General features: G+C 39.4%; 1 protein-coding gene across 2 annotated transcripts in view; it reads right to left on the reverse strand.

Annotated features, from left to right (window-relative positions):
• The window catches only part of LOC136878835 (large proline-rich protein BAG6), a 281,352-nt gene that overhangs the window by 249,755 nt on the left and 14,473 nt on the right, over positions 1–17,124 (reverse strand). For both annotated transcript variants that reach the window (XM_067152362.2, XM_067152361.2), the window contains exons 4-5: positions 13,332–13,532; positions 5,928–6,090 (exon numbers count right to left, since the gene is read on the reverse strand). In XM_067152362.2, coding sequence (XP_067008463.2) covers positions 5,928–6,090; positions 13,332–13,532 — 364 coding nt within the window. The remainder of the gene's footprint in view (positions 1–5,927; positions 6,091–13,331; positions 13,533–17,124) is intronic.

The following is a 17,124-nucleotide window of genomic DNA, read 5'->3' on the forward strand; positions in this document are numbered from 1 at the left end:
TACCTCAAAACATTTTTAAAAATATGCGGGGATTATTCGCGTAAATGCAGTGGTTAATGTACTGGTACTATAATCCATTTCTACCCATGAACACACACCTCACCCCCATCCTTTTCCACGACACATACTTTTAAATATAATCAAGTGTAATTTTTTTACATGTTTTAGTATGTATTTTAATATTAAGATAACAGGAATATGTTCTTGAAAATTATGTAATAAGCCTAAACATAAGCTAAACATAAGAAGAAACATAGCTTAAAGTTTTTTAAGTTGCCTTAAGCAAATAAACAGAATTGATTAGGTGGAACAGTTATGTATTCATTAATTTAGTGTATAACATCAATATGGAAAATGCGGAGGATTGCTTGCAAAACAGAAACGTGATTTCTCATGTAAGAGCCGTCACCACAGAAGCGCGATTACGGCAATTCCTGAACTTCACAGGATAAACTGCACCTTTGGGGAGAAAGCTGTTAGCATCAGGAATGTTCAGTTTTGCTCGGCGGTTAGCAGCGAGCATGCCGAATAAAAAAAGTGAAGCTATTTGTGCTTGTGTTTTGCATTCCATTCATAAGTTAGAAATGTATTTTGTGTTGGGCGGTGCAGTGAAGTGTAGCGAATATTTGTCACAGTATATGGTAGCCTACATCTGGATTAAGAACAATCTTTTGAAACTGACTAGTGTGGTGCATATTTGTCTTGTGATAGCCTAGTTATGGATACGGAAAAAGTCACGAAATTCCTTACTAATAAAAACAAAATTAAAATTGTCAGAAAGTAAACCTGCGTCCGCATCTTGAAGCGCGCAGAGGTCACGAATGTTGAACTCGCACGGTCAAGTTTCGACTATCATTTGAGTTGGTCGATGTTTATTCAAAATGGCAGCCAAAATCATTCCTGCCAATCTCACATGGTTGAGTATAACCTCCAATTCACTGTCAAACAATGTGACCAGAAAACATTGTTTAACAGCCCACTGCTCCGAAAGAAAAGGTTTATGCTATTTGCTTTACATTGCACCAACACAGATAGGTCTTACGGCGATGATGGGACAGAAAAGGCCTAGGAATGGGAAGGTAGCGGCCGTGGCCTTAAGGTACAGCCCTAGCATTTGCCTGGTGTGAAAATGGAAAACCATGGAAAACATCTTTAGGGCTGCCGACAGTGGGGTTCAAACCCACCATCTCCCGGATACGAGCTCACAACTGCGTGAACTTAACCGCACGACCAACTCACCCGGTAAAAGGTTTTTAGAAAAGATAGATACAGTTTACACTGTACCCATGGATACACGACATAAAATGCCCTCATATCGGAAACAAATTCTATTTGCTGTTTCCATATCCATGTTAGATAGTTTTTATTCATATATTCAGTAGTACGTTTTCTGCTTAACAAGTTCATTTTTGTTGTCCCCTGCAGAAACGTCTTAACGAGGTTTTAGTATACTAACAAAAATATTCACTATACAGCAAGACTGCGAACTGAATGAGTTTCTTAATCAGGGCAAAAACAGGGATGCGGCTGATATTCGAATAAATAATGTATTTTAACCCTAAAGATAACACAAAAACCATCTCTCTGTTGCACAATAATTGGACTGTTAAAAAACAAAATTTAGCCCCATAAAATTTTGTGAAGTTTCACACCTACAAGCTACCATTCAGTGTTTCTCAGAGAATGATAGAAACATCGCCCCATGGCTTAACAACCTTTCATGCGGGAACACTGCACTATCAACAATCTTTCATACGAGAACACTGCAATATTTAAATCTAAGAATTTAATTTTTGTCCGTATTGAACTGAGAATGGAAGATAGGAAACTTAAAAGGGTCCACCTTTTCAATACAATAAATGTTATAGTTTGTTTACAACATATATTTACACTTGGAACTAGTTTCGACGCTGTTTGGCATCTTCAGCCAAAATGTGGGAAATAGGCTAGCATGTAGACATTTATATTACACAAGGCGTTTCATTAAACAATACACATCTTACGAGGAGATAAAAACAGGGACGAATATAGAAACAAATGAATTGTTGAGAAAGCAAAAGTTATACATATTAAAAATAACCTTAACCACACATCTTGCAGTGCGAAAATATTTGCCTTGAATGATTCCTGAATACAAAACGCACGCGCACATACTTCTGAAGAGCCAGCAGGCAGGAAAAAGTAAGGTGAAACCTTAAGAGTTCTTCTGAGAAGAGTTCATCATTTTTTCTATGTTCCGGCTAACTAATGAAGTCTCCCTTGAGTTCCTGATAAACATACACAACAGGAAATTTTCCTTCACTCTCAACAATAGCTATAAAGACCAACGGTAAATTGTATTTTAAATACTGTGCAGAGACGTGAAAGCATGATCTTGAACATGATATAACTTCTTCATTTAACCACCTTTGAAAGTCTCTCTCTATATTACATAGCTTCATTAACACCACCATTCTGTAGATGCACAAAATAATCTTGTAATCTTCACAGGTCCGGTATTCAGCTCGACAAGAATATAAAATTGGTATTAAGGAATACGTTTTCTGAGAGTTTGGAGGTTGACTGTGCCAGTATTTGTGGTGTATTGTTGCAGCGTTACGTGTAGGGTGGGGGCAGGTTTCTATGATGTTTATTGCGGGACATAAGGCGGTAAAGCTATGGCGCGAGATGAAGAGGAACAGAGCGTGTTGGATAGTTTAGGTCTGGGGAGCGGCCATTGTTGGATTAGGAGGGGAGAGGGAAGGAGCGGTAGGGGAGGAGGAGTGGAAGGAGGGGAAATATGGAGGGTGATGTGGTGAAAGTGTGTGGCGTGACAAAGTATTATGCATAATGTGAAAGACAGATCTGTTTTTCGGGATATTCATGTTTTTGAAAAATTCAATGAGAAAGTCGAATAGGATCTTTGGTTTCTCTGAGATATCATTTAGGTTTAGGTTGGGATTGAAATATTGATCTAAATGAATATAGAGGTTTTCAGTGACGTCTAGGAAAGAACCTTTGTTTAGAATATCTAATACCTCAAGATCTTGATTTATTTCAGTAAAGTTGTGCTTAAATTCTTTTATATGTAGGCCGACCACGGAAAAACGGTTGTGCTTTATGGCATTGACATGTTCTGCATATCTGATTTTAAAGCTGCGTCCTGTTTGCCCTAGGTAAGAACTTTTGCAGTCTTGGCGAGAAAACCTATATACACCTGATTTAGAAAAAGGACTACTTTTATTTATTGATGAAGAGTTGTGTAGGATCTCTGTGCTTCTATTGTTAGTACAAAAGGCTATTTTAACGTTGTGTTTTTTTAAGAACGTTAGTGACGTTGTAAATTTCTTTATTGAAGGTAAATGTGGAAAACGTGGCAGTGCTAGTATTGTCTTTTATTAGGGTGGTTTTTGGGCGGTGTCTGAATTTATTGATTATTCTTTCAATAAAGGATTCATTATATCCATTAAATTTTGCTATAGAGCGAATGGTGTTCAATTCTTTATTTAAGTTTTTTCTGGACATCGGAATTTTGAATGCTCGGTCTAATAAGCTATTATATGTAGCCGCTTTGTGTGTTTGGGGATGTAGTGAGTCATTTCTTATAGTAGTGGCCGTTTGAGTGGGCTTTCTATAGATACTATATGTGAACGAAGAGGGGTGCCTATTGATTGTTAGGTCTAGGAAGTTGATGGAGTTGTTTATCTTTGATTCTAAGGTAAATTTAATGTCATGATCAATGTTATTAAGGTTTTTGAGGGTGGATGGCGCGTCTATGGAGCGTTCATCTAGGATTATAAATGTGTCATCTACGTACCTAGCCCAGAATTGGATATTAGCAAATTTGATGTTATTGTCGATGGCGGTGTGCTCTAGGAAATCAAGGTAGATCTCTGCTAAAATTCCTGAGGCTGGTGAACCCATAGCCAAACCATCTTGTTTGTAAATGATCTTATCGAATTTGAAATAGTTATTGTTAATTAGTAATCTTAATATGGTCATAAAGTCTTGAACTTCTAGTTTACTTAGTTGATTGTTAGCAAGTAAGTTCTTTTCAATGATCGGGAATAATGAGTTGGTTTTTATACTGGGATACATGTTGACTATATCAAAGGAGTGCATTGAATGGTATGGTTGAAGTTTGAAACTGTTTAGTTTGTTCACTAATTCTACAGTGTTCCTGATGGATTTATTTGATGAGAATTTATAATGTTTATTAAGAAATTGTTGGATAAATTGAGATAATTTATATAAGGGGCTTGGTCTGTAGTTTATTATGGGTCGAATAGGGACACCGGTTTTGTGGATTTTGGGTAGTGCTTTAGCTGTTGGTAGACCTGGGTTCATAGTAATTAACTTTTGTTTTTCTTGCTCAGTGAGGAGAAAAGATGTGCTCTTTAGAATTTGTTTCAATTGCCTTTGAATTGATTGTGTAGGGTCCTTCTTAACTATCGAAAAGGAGTCATTATCTAAGAAATTTTTGGTTTTTTGAATGTAATCTGTTTTATCCATAATGACTGTTGTGTTGCCTTTGTCGGCCTTTGTGATGATGAGTTGGTTGTCTTTGACTTTCTTTTTAAGATTGAGAATTTGTTTTCTTTCAGTAAGGGAATCTTTGTTGATTTTGGTGATAGGGGTCGCAGTGCGATTTTTTGAGAAAAACTTTTGTTTGTTTTTTTACATCCATTCTGAGTTCGTCTTGTAGTTCATATGGCATTTTGCTGACAGCAACTTCTGATTCAACTACGAGTTTGGAGGCTGTAAGGGCTGAGTTGAAACAGGGCCAGTTGTGCTTTGGACCTTTCGAAAGAATTCTTATATCGTCCTCATCTAAATTGGTGGTGGAAAGATTAATTACTGGTGGGTGGAATTGTTGTAGAGTGTCATTAGCGAGTTTAGGCTTGCTGTTAGGTTTTGGAGGGGAGTTGCTGTGTTTTACCTTATTTTTAAGTGCTTCAAGTTTTTTCTCTAGTGTTATCTGTTTTTTGGACAAAATATTGAACAACTTGATTTGGACTTCGTCTTGAAAAAGATTCCACTGAGCGCTTGAGAGTAAGGTGGCTGCCTCTTAAGTGAGTTTCATATAAGCGATGATTTAAAAACGACTTTTTCTTATAGAGAAATTTTAGTTCATTTTCTAACCAAAGTTTGTTTGTCCTCACCTGAACATCTTGTTGATGGGGAGGAACAAAACGTTGTTTCGTGACGCTTTTCAAAAAATTAGGGGTTAAATTCTGTGTAATGCACTGTTTGATAAATGCTATATCCTTGCCTATTTTCCCAATTTTGATTTTTAAGCCTTACTTTTTCCTGCCTGCTGGCTCTTCAGAAGTGTGTGCGCGTGCGTTTGTATTCAGGAATCATTCAAGGCGAATATTTTCGCACTGCAAGATGTGTGGTTAAGGTTATTTTTAATATGTATACCTTTTACTTTCTCAACGATTCATTTGTTTCTATATTCATCCCTGTTTTTATCTCCTCGTAAGATGTGTATTGTTTAATGAAACGCCTTGTGTAATATAGATGTCTACATGCCAGCCTATTTCCCACATTCTGGCTGAAGATGACACCAAACAGCGTCGAAACTAGTTCCAAGTGTAAATATATGTTGTAAACAAACTATAACATTTATTGTATTGAAATGGTGGACCCTTTTAAGTTTCCTATCTTCCAACACTGCAATATATACAGTAGTCAACTCTCACAACTGAAGTGGCATCCCACATACTTGTACTTTGCCAGTATGTTTGAAACCAAACAACCAATAGCTAAGTAGTACAGTAATACTGAGGATAAAGTACCATGGGCTGCAAGACTCATTACCTCCACAGCAAATAGAACAAAAAACCAAACTCTCTGCAATCAAGCCCTCATTGTGCAGTATTTGCAGAAATGCACTTCCACAATCCTCCTCCTTACTCCAATAATATAATAAAACTGAAATTCACCTTGCAGTTTCTCCTTCTTCTGGTGGTGTATCTGCTTCATTTCCTTCCTGTGTAGGAGGATTCTCAAGTCGGTGAAGTACTGAAGTGGCTCTCCGCAACATCTTTCGAGCTAACACCAATCTACTAAGGGAAAGGCTGTGAGAAGATGGTGGTGCTTGTATTCCTGCAACATACATAAAGAGTTACCCAACAATTACCACATATTTCATGTTCATTTTGTTTTTCAGGGAATCACCACTATACAACTTTACAACGGCTTATTAGGTCCCCACACCAAAGCCCTACTGAACAACTATGAGGAACGTGCAAATCTCGAGGTTTGGAGCGCTCTAGGGGTTTTCTCTGAGTTACCACGTAGCTCTAGTGCTGTGAGTTGCAAATCTAAATTAGTGAGCAGGGAGAGATCATAGGATATTATTTATGATGGATTTAATGCCGTGAATTTTATACCCAAAAGTGAATCGAATACAGTAAAAACCCCTATTATCAGTCCCTCAATTAACCGTTCCGCGCATTATCCGTTGCCTAAAAAAATAATCTTGAGTTTTTAAAAGCAATGTACAGTCGCTCCAAAACTGAATGAGCGTTCTCTTGATGATGATTGTTGTTTAAATGGACCTAAGACCTAGGGCATCGGCTCCAAACTCTTGATGTTACTAATAATAATAATAATAATAATAATAATAATAATGTTATTGGTTTTATATGTACCACTAACTACTTTGATGGATTTGAGACGCCAAGGTGCCGAAATTTTGTCTTGAAGGAGTTCTTTTACGTGCCAGTACGATTACCGACACAAATCTGACTTATTTTTAACACCCTGAAATAACCACTGGACTGAGAGGATCGAACCAGATAAGTTGGGGTCACAAGGTCATTGCCTCAACCATCAGAGCCACTCAGCCTGCCTCTTGATGTCAAGATATCTTCATACAGTATTCTGTTCTGGAGCGACTGTACATTGACTCTCCAACTTAAAGAGTCCACGATCATAACTACTGCATGTACATGCATATAGCCCAGCAATTGGCATTGAAAAAGACATGACTTCAAACATTTTAAACTACATGATCCTATGTTGTGTAAAATTATTAACTTCTGTTACAGAAGAGAGGGATGCTATTTAAATTCAACAGTCACAAATTTTATTATCCATTCCATTATTGACAAGTAATGTGCCCTCTCCCAGCCCATGGAGCATTGAGTGCGGTATGCTGGTTATTTCTACTTCAGAATGATACCTACAAATTATTTTGATAGCGTGTAACATCTCTAAGTACATAAAATTAGTCTCGTTCTCTGTCAAGGTTAAAGGTTTTCACCACTTTGGCTACTGTATCAAATATTTCACAATGCATAAGAAACGGAAACCAGCCTAGCGGTCCGTCATAGTGAACCTCCGCTATTTGTAAACATGTAGTCTACAACATGTACACTGACTTAGCGAACTGCAGTGAGACGCCGTGGAAGTGAATCGACAAGTCCCCGCAGCCGACACCAAATCATCTGCAGAGCGGCTGCCAATGCTGGTCTGTTCGTGGGTGCAAGATCCGTGGCACGGAGCCTGTGTTCCAGGACATCCCAGATATGCTAGATAGGGTTCATGCCGGGGCTCCTGGGTGGCCATGGCAGTCGTTGGACCTCCGCTGCATGTTCCTGGAACCATTCCAGAGCAACGTGGGAGGGATGTGGCGGCGGGTTATCATCTTGAAACATCGCAGAACTGTCTGGGCGCTGGAAGGCAAAAATTGGGTGGAGAAGGTCTCCGAGCAGCTCAACATACCGCGTACCATTCAAAGTCTCTTCCAGAACAGCTAGGGGGCCCATTCCATACCAGAAAAATGCATCTCAGACCATAACAGAGACACCAGTGCCCTGGACAACACCTTCGATGCAGGCAGGATCCATTGCTTCATGTGGTCTGCGCCATACACTGTGCCTCCCATCGGCATGGTGCAGTTGAAATCGTGATTCGTCCGACCATATCATTTTATGCCATTGTTCCAGTGTCCATCCCTGGTGAGTGGCGATAAATGTGGGTCGTCGTGCCCGATGACGTTGGGTTAACATTGGCACCCGTGTGCGGCGCCAGCTCCCATACTCCAAAGAACCCATGTTCCTACGGATGGTCCACTGGGAGACATGTCTAGCACAGCCTGTGTTGAACTGAGCCGTGATTTGTTGCACGGTTGCCCGTCTGTCACTACATAGTCTTACCATAAATAGTGTCCCAAACGTTTAAGTAAATTGACACAAAATGGTTAGAGATATTTTAATATCCTAATAACAATTGTTACATAGATGCATTATGAACCGTAACCACAAATAATTATTCAAAATGGCCACCATTTGCACGCGCAAAGAGTTAAGTCTTTGTGGCCATCATCAATGGCATTATGCAACACATCAACTGGAAATTCTGCAACTGCCTTCTGAAGAGACTGCTTTAAGCTTTCACTATTGGAATGTCTTCTTGCTCCTGAAGCTTGGACCACAATTTGTAGTCTAAAGGGTTTAAATCTGGACTTGCAGATGGCCAATCTGAAGTGGAAATGAAATCAGGAACATTTCCCTCCAACCACTGATGGGTTGCCCATGCCTTGTGCGCTGGGGCTGAGTCCTGCTGGAAGCTCCAGTTCCGTCCATGGACGAGGGTGTTGTTGAGATTCTTGACCAGTCCCTCAAGCACTGTCTCCTGGTACACTTAAGCTGAAGTTTCGACTCCCTTTTCACAGAAATGGAGCTCCGTTGTGCCCTCGAAGCTCACACCCCACCACGCCATAACTGATGAGGGATGATGACCCCTCTGGATCCTTGGAGCCTTTTCACCAGCTTCTCTAGAGGAATAGGCATATACCATGTCGTTTTGGGCATTGAAAGTCTCCTCAACACTGAAAATCTTTTCATCTGTTCCATAAACAGCATTCGACGATGACCATTAGTGTACCATGGCATTATGCAACACATCAACGGGTAAGATCTTATTGTCCGTGGATCGATGCCCAGCACATCCTCCTATTACTTATCTGAAGAATGTGACTATGGAATTTCTCCCCACGAATTGCAGAGTGAGCAGCACGCAATTAGATGTGTAAACATCGAAAAGAAGAACAAAATGAAGATAAACATATTACAGGAAAGATTTCTCTCATTTATTTCCTCTTTGCGTACGTTTCTTCACATTTATGTGAAATATTTGCGTTAGGACTTCGTGCAGTACCATGCATTAAGGGCTGTTCCACACTAGGCGACAGGAATCGGCTACCTGCCACCAGTGCTTGTGAAGCGTTATTGTAAATGGAGCACTTCACACTGGGCTACTCCATCTCGGTGACTAACCCTGAAGCAGTTCACTCCCGTTTCCAACAACTGAGGCAGATTTCGCAATCCCGACTGGTGACAGCTGGTAAACCATCGCTGTACACTGCAGTCTTCACATTCTTCTGTTGCATTCTATTCAGAACTCCCTTCAGTGATTATGCATTTCATGTTCCTTCACATTATGGATTCTGTTTCAAAATTCAGTATAACCCCGATTTCGCCTCACCTCGATTTAGCGTAAACCGCATTTAACAGAAGAAATTTCCAGTTCCAAAAATTATTTCATAAGAGCAATGCATTTTTATATTTGATTTAAAGTAATTCACAATAGGGCAAACCCTGCATTTGGCGTTAAGGAAATGTTAAAATTTTCAAATATTTATTCATATTCGTTTTGGTTATGGGTCATTAAGAAACTATGAAAAAGACGCCATAAGCTCGGTAAGGATGATTCAAGGCAAAAGAGGAATTTAGAGCAAGGGCACTTCGGGCTAAGGTGAGATGTCTGATACACATCCGACTGCGGCTGCTGTAGTAGAAGAGAACTCCCATTTAATTACAATATTTTAAATGTGAATATTCCTACATTAATCTGGGCAATATCCTTTGGTTACGATGAGAATCCTTTTACTGATTCATATGTTATTACGGGAAAATTCGGGCGTTAGTTTTCATCAGTTATCAATATTCATACACTACTCCAGTGTTTATATTGAATGCGAACAATCATCTTCCGTATCAATCTTGAGCGAGCCAGAGCTTTCCTCAACTCCAACTGGTGTAAACAAACATTGGGATAACATGTTTTTGCAGTAAGTGCAATGACAACAGTTGTGAACACCTTAGAAATAAAGGCTGAAATAAACAATTGGATAATTTTAATACTGTGTACTGAAATAAAACACGAATGTGATACTTCTCCTTCTGAAGACAAGCGCTGTTCATAACTAATTTCAGAGGTTAGGTTATGTATTTTCAAGTCTTGTTAAATTTCAGAAAGTCTGTTCCCACGTAAATTTAGTGAAAATATTATTCTACAGGGTGCTTGAAATATGTTTCCATAACATGTGCCCGGTAAACCTAGGTTAAGTGATGCCGTTTGAAGTGAGAAACTGGAAATGTCTGCCAAAAGCATCTGAAGTGATGCTATTACAATTTTTAAGAATGAAACTCAATATGCATGTTCAGGCTATTGGAATTAGAAAACACGTGCTAATGAGTAAGCCACTGCTTGAAAAACATCCGCGAAAATGTTTAAACAAACTGAATGCTGTTTCATACCGATTTTAACGAGTTTTTGTGCGAGTTTGGTATCTTTTCCGACTTTTATGGAAAATCATGTATAACGTTATAAGAACAACCTTAAACCAAAGCGATTTTGAATTCAATGACAAATTCGTCAAAATTAAGCACAAACAGTAACTACAGTACAGTGTGTAGGATAGATATCTCTTTGTTTTATTGCCGTCACTGTGTAAATAATGTATGATGGTACAATACATATTAATACAGGCAAAGATCTCTGGAAAAGGTGTGCTTTCTACTGAAACCTCGATTTAAGGTGAACCCCCATTTAAGGTTAAAGAAATCAGGTCCCTGTAAAAACGTTAAATAGGAGTTCTACTGTACTAAATAAATTACACTTGGTATGAATAATGTTTGGGAGGGCTTTTGGATGAGTGAAATGTTTGCTGACATCTAGAAACATACCAATCAAACTTGGGAAGAGGTCTGCCAAATGTTTTGTGTGGAGTGTGGTGTCTTATGGTTCTGAAACATGGACAGTCAGACAGAAAGAAAAATATTTAGAAAGTTTAGAAATCTGGTTGTGGAGAAAGTGAAATGGACCGAAAGAGTAAGACGAAATGAGGAGGCGCTGAGCAGGGTAGGAGAGGAGAGGAACTTCACGATGATACAGAAGAGGAAAACATCTTGAATTGGTCACATATGTTGAAATTGTCTACTACAGAGAATCATGGAGGCAAAGGTTGAAGGAAAAAAGAGGGAGGACAAAGAAAGTCTGGAATGCTAACAGATGTGAAGAGAGGAAGAAGTCGCAAGCAAATGAAGGAAGATGCTCAGGACAGAGAAATGGAGGACATCCAGTTGATATCTAAGGAGAGATTTACTGAAAGAAGAATATCTGGCTCCTTGGTTAAATGGTCAGTATGATTCCCAGTAGGGGTGGAAATTTTAACTGTGTATAATAGGGTTTGTGTTTGTCCCCACACTCTCCTCTTCGACATTCATACCAACACATAACACTACCAATCACTACAGAAACATGCAACAGTGAACGCATCTCTCCAGATAGGGTTGACGTCAGGAAGGGCATTCGGCCGTAAAACAGGGCCACATTTGCATCGACAACACAGTTCGCACCCGTGACCCCACCACTGTGGGAAACTTGACAGAAAAAGAAAAATATTCAGTACGATATATCTAGACAAGTGGACCGAATAAACACGGAAGATTTCATTATACGAATTATACAACCATGTGGAAATTAAAATGCGATGAATGAACCAATAGAGGTGTGAAGAGAAATGCATGGTCTCAAGTAATGACCATCTCAGTTAAACTAACCCAAAATTCAGGCTTTAATCCTAATATATATGGAATTAATAATAACAATGTAAGGTATTGAATAATTGGACTTACCCATCTTTTTTGATAGTGATAAATCAACATGGACTATAATTAAATTAATTTCATATAACCTTGTGCTGTGCGAACACTAGTGGAGACCATAAATTAAAATTAGCTGTTGTTGTTAAAGCAAAAAAATCCATGTTCTGTCAAAGGAACAGAGATGAGATATTTTCCAGTAGATTGGCATAACTCTGGATGGATGGCACACAATATTTTCAGGACTTGGTTCCATAATAAACTCTTTCTGTGGGTTTCAAGATTTCTTGACGTCCATCAATGGCAGTCCTTTTTCCTAATAACGCACCCTCTCACCCTGTTAATACCAAGTTTAAATCAGAGGATGGAAACATTTTTGTTTCCTATTTGCCACATCATTAATTCAGCTGATGGACTAAGGTGCCATCGCAATCTTTGAGGCACATTATAAAGGAGTTCTAGGCCTCTTATTTTCTGAAGAAACGTCGATAGTCAAGTTCTGGAAAAAGCTAAACCTAAAAGAAGTGCTTTATCTTGTCCAGAAGTCATGGGATCTAGTAACCGCTCAGAACATCACTCGATCGTAGAGAAAATTGCATTTGATGTCGAAGAGCTCGCCAATGATTTTCATGGGTTCACAAATGAAGGAGGGATCATCAAAGATATCTGGAAGACTATTGAAAATAACATTCATTTTGAAAAGGAAGATTAATTAATTTCGTGTGGCTATTTCTAGCCGGGTGCAGCCCTTGTAAGGCAGACCCTCCGATGAGGGTGGGCGGCATCTGCCATATGTAGGTAACTGCGTGTTATTGTGGTGGAGGATAGTGTTATGTGTGGTGAAAGGAAGATGAAAGGAACATTAAGGAGTGCCTTCATAGTGACGATGTATTGTCTGGGCATTTCATTATTAATCACAATAATTGTATTAGCGCACATTTGCGCATTGCTTCAGACCTCACTGGAGTCAGCCAATACTTTAATGCAATTCTTAGAGCAATGGGACAATACTGATCTTTAGACATTCTTTTTGAAATTTAGTGTTTTGCTGAGGGTAAATAGATAGATCATCACGAACAAAGAGATACTGAATCGAATTGGTGAGAGGATACTGATATGACTTAAGACAACAAGAAGAGATAGAATGTTAGGACATATCTTAAGACACCCAGGACTTCTTCAGCTGTTTTTTGAGGGAAGTGTAGGCAGTAAGAACAGTAGGAGTAAACCAAGGTAGAAATATGACAAGCAGATATCAGCAGACATAGGATGTAATAGATTAGCAGAGGATAAGGTGACATGGAGGGCTGCTCGAATCAGTATATGGACGGATGACTCAAACAACAACAAGGTACTACAGGCAAAATCTTTATCATGCCTGCAGTCCACTCCAATTAAGTACAGGTTACATGTGAATATCTGAACTTATGACAGATGCAGAAAACTACATACCTTGCGCGTCCATAAGGTCAGCAGGAAATGCCATAGCTCCAAGGTACATTGCATTGCCATCTAACCGGGGCTGACGAAAGTGATGATTTCCTCGGCGCTGTTGACCACCTGTACCAGTCCTTGTACCACTCTGACCTCCATTGGGACGAGAAGCCTGAGGAGGTGGACGCTGCACAAGATGGATAACCTTACCATTCACATCTGAAAAAGAATTCGTTATTTACCTTCCTTTATACAAAATATTTAAATAAAAATCTCAGGCACAGACACACTGTTGATAAATGTGAGCAGAATAGTCAGAAAAGTTATTTTTAGAACTCTCTCTCACAAACCAATGGAAGTCACATAAAATGCTGTAAGCTTTTAGACATGATATTATATAGGCTTTTGGGCTTGTGCCGTGTCAAGAAAATAAGATGAAATTCTTAACGTTTTGCAGAAAACTGTGCTCTGCATCCTCAGAAGAATCCTTGACTGTCCACGAGAAAGGCTTCTTAAACAATGACACTTTTGAATTTGGAACATTATAGTACAAGTAGAAATGGAAATGGTACATTCATTCACCACCAGATGGCCCCCAGGATGTTGCACAACGCTAGCGTTCGAAGCGGAAGCTGACCAAACTATCACAATCAGACCAAGCGGTTCACATAATGTGCTTGTGTAGCATGACAGGTGTAAGACAAAGACATAAGCCTGGAATGAAACATGTGGCGACAAGGAACGTACGAATTTGGAAAAAACATAGACGAAATACTAGTGAAGGGGCAGGGAAAGGAACTACCTACGTAAATTCTTAATGGCTGGCAACCAGGTATTACTTAATTGATAGCCGGTGTCCCTTTTGAAATTGTTAGGATTTCTACGTATTTCCACAGCTTCCCGTATAATCCTGGACCTGTAGTGTCTAGTGTGGGTAAGAGCTTGAGTATCTTGGACATCATGACCTGACGATAGACCGATAGAGCGTCTGCTTCTTATCATACCCGTGAGCCTGCGCACGCGCACACACTGACGATAAATGATCGCCTCTTTATTATACAGGACTAGCCATGGCAAGTGGTTGTACAGTACCTCTGTGTAACATCACTGGATCTCGAAAAATGGTGAATTGTGAGAATGACGTTCTATGAGCCCCTACAGAAACGTTTCTCAAATATGCATAATGGCATCAAAACATGCGAGCCTTTGAATTCTTAGAAAGACCGGCTACACAATGGCAGAGTTATAATGCGTCTAATGTACATGACACTTAGTAAAATTAAGTGTTATAGACAGCAAGAATATTTTCGCGATGGACAGTCGCATTGTGAAGATACGTGGAACAGGTACAGCCAGCAAATTTTCAACGGATGCTGGTCAATATTATGATGCCAATATTAAGTTAATGGTCATTAAACATTCTGAAATGTAGAATAAATTGTGTAGCCACAAGAAAATATGCCATAGGCCTAACTAAAGCCAATATTTGACATTGGCATGAAGACAAAGATAGCTAAAAAATGTGTACTGTAAAAAAAAATATGCATTCAGTGGTCCGCAACAAGGACGCTTTAAAGAAGTAGAAGACGAAATTGTGAGGAATGTGCATGAAAAATGCAAGGGCAGCATGGGCATACCACGGCGCAATAAACTCGTTCGTTGACCTTCAACGTCCGCGATTAGGCCTATACATCGCTAGCCCCTGAAGTTGGCCGAACCCGGCAAGCGAGACGTGCATGTAGCGGTAGCCGGTTATATCTGACGTTGAGTAAAAGTAAGTTTTATGGATGGTAAGAAAGTTTTTCTGATGAATTGTTGTACTGTAGGGATGCATGGAATAGGTATTGCAGGCAAATATTCAACGGGTACTCTTCGGTATTATGCCAATTTTCAGTTAACGGTCATTAAACCCGAGGAAATATGTAGATTTTAATGTGTATAGGGGCTTTCCTGACTTTTATACAAAAATTGGATACGACAATCCGCTATAGTGTGTAAATTTTTTGCTAATATGAATTCTCGCTAAAACGGACTTCTACTGCACCTTTCAATGCCAGTACATGGCAAATACCAATGCTTGGATGATATCAATTATTGAGAACTTCTTGTGATCACTTGATGCCAGAATGGGAGTGCGGCAGAGGAAAACGGTACTGTACAAGCCATCTCCAACCGCTGGACCAGAGCATCATCAGGCGTGTGAAGCAGAAATATAGAAAGATGCTCATGGATTTCTCAAAAATGAGCTTGGGAATCTATAAACGAACTCACAATTCAAAACTGTTTCCGCAAAGTGGGCTTTGTTTGTTCAGCCACTGATGAAGTTTGAATGAAAATAATGGAAAGCACTGATCATATGAAGTATGTAGCCAGATTGGTTCAGATGAAGAGGCGAATTTTGCCACACGTTGATTGTGATAATGCTGCCACCTGCGAGGTGCAGATGATGGATGAAATTAATGAACAGCTGGTGAATGAATAGGCAGTAATGAACAAGAACCCAAGGATGAAAATGAAGCTGGTGAGAAGCGCACAGCAGTGACAACGCATTTGGCAGCAGTAGAAACTCTGGAAACAGTGTGACGTTAGTGTGATGAATTACGTTACCAAACTCTACATTATTGTATGTAATTTGGAAGGAAAGAAGAGGCAGTCTACTTTAGAAATTTTTCTTACATGCAAGTAATGATGTGCAAGTTACTGTACTTACGCGAATAATCCCCACATATTTTTAAAAAAAAATTAAGGCACAAAATTGGAGTGCGGGTTTATTTGCATCAAGGTTGCCTACACGCTCCTAGCTCACCTAGTTTTTGATGCTGATGTGTACGGTTATGCTTTGTGCAACCGTAGATGGGAGAAAACTGCCCTCATTTGTCATATTTAAACTGAAAACAATTCAGACTTTTAATTCTAAACTGACTTTACAGTTCTTTAAAATATTACCATATTTTACAGAGTAATTTAAATTCAAAATTTCTCCACGTCACGATAGAACGCGTCTTCTGGAACGTGCAGGGGTGGCTTTCCGCACTTTCACTCACTTTGGTGTGTCCATAGTGTGTTTCATAGTTGAAAAGAGTGAAATCGTTTTGTATTCAGCGTTTTAAGGAATGCCACAATATCACGTAGCAGGCAGTACGCGGAAAAGCAGAATCCGCGAAAATTGGCGAGGGTTGGCATTTCTGAATTACAAGATGGCTGTTAATTTGAAATCACGTAATTGGAAGTCCAATTTCTGTATTAGAAAGACTTTGAATTAACGAGGTTTTACTGTATTGCAAAACTAACATCAGTTTTTGCCGGTGTGTGTATTTTAATTGTTTATATTGCACGAAAAGAATTATCCACCACCGGTCGTGTTACTGTCCAGTAAAAAGAGAACACGTGTAAGAAGTATTTTAGAGGTGGAGTGTGACAAACTTACAAGTAATTCAGGAGAGGATTCTAGAGTAGAATGCAGCCAGGAAGGCGGTTTGAAGAGGGTTGCGCAGTAACATTCGCGCGCTTTGTAGTATGACGTGTTTTCCGCAGAGCCTACAGAATCATTTCAGCAAGAAGCGCCTGATGTGCGGGTCACGAGTGAATGTTTCGAGTTTTATTTGTAAATATCATAATCAATGAATTTAGGGAATTATTTGCGTGTGTACGATGGATCCAGGAAGAGCAAAAAGACAAGTATAGTATCGAAAGGCGAGGGAAACAGTATTTTAGAGTATATTTGCATTTTGTAAGCATGACCAGCAGGCGTTCAGAGGCAGCGAAGGTGAAGAACGCCATGTTGCCACGCCTCAAAAGAAGACAGCACTCG

This window comes from Anabrus simplex, chromosome 8 (assembly GCF_040414725.1).
Source record: "Anabrus simplex isolate iqAnaSimp1 chromosome 8, ASM4041472v1, whole genome shotgun sequence".
NCBI classification, from domain to species: Eukaryota; Metazoa; Arthropoda; class Insecta; order Orthoptera; family Tettigoniidae; genus Anabrus; species Anabrus simplex.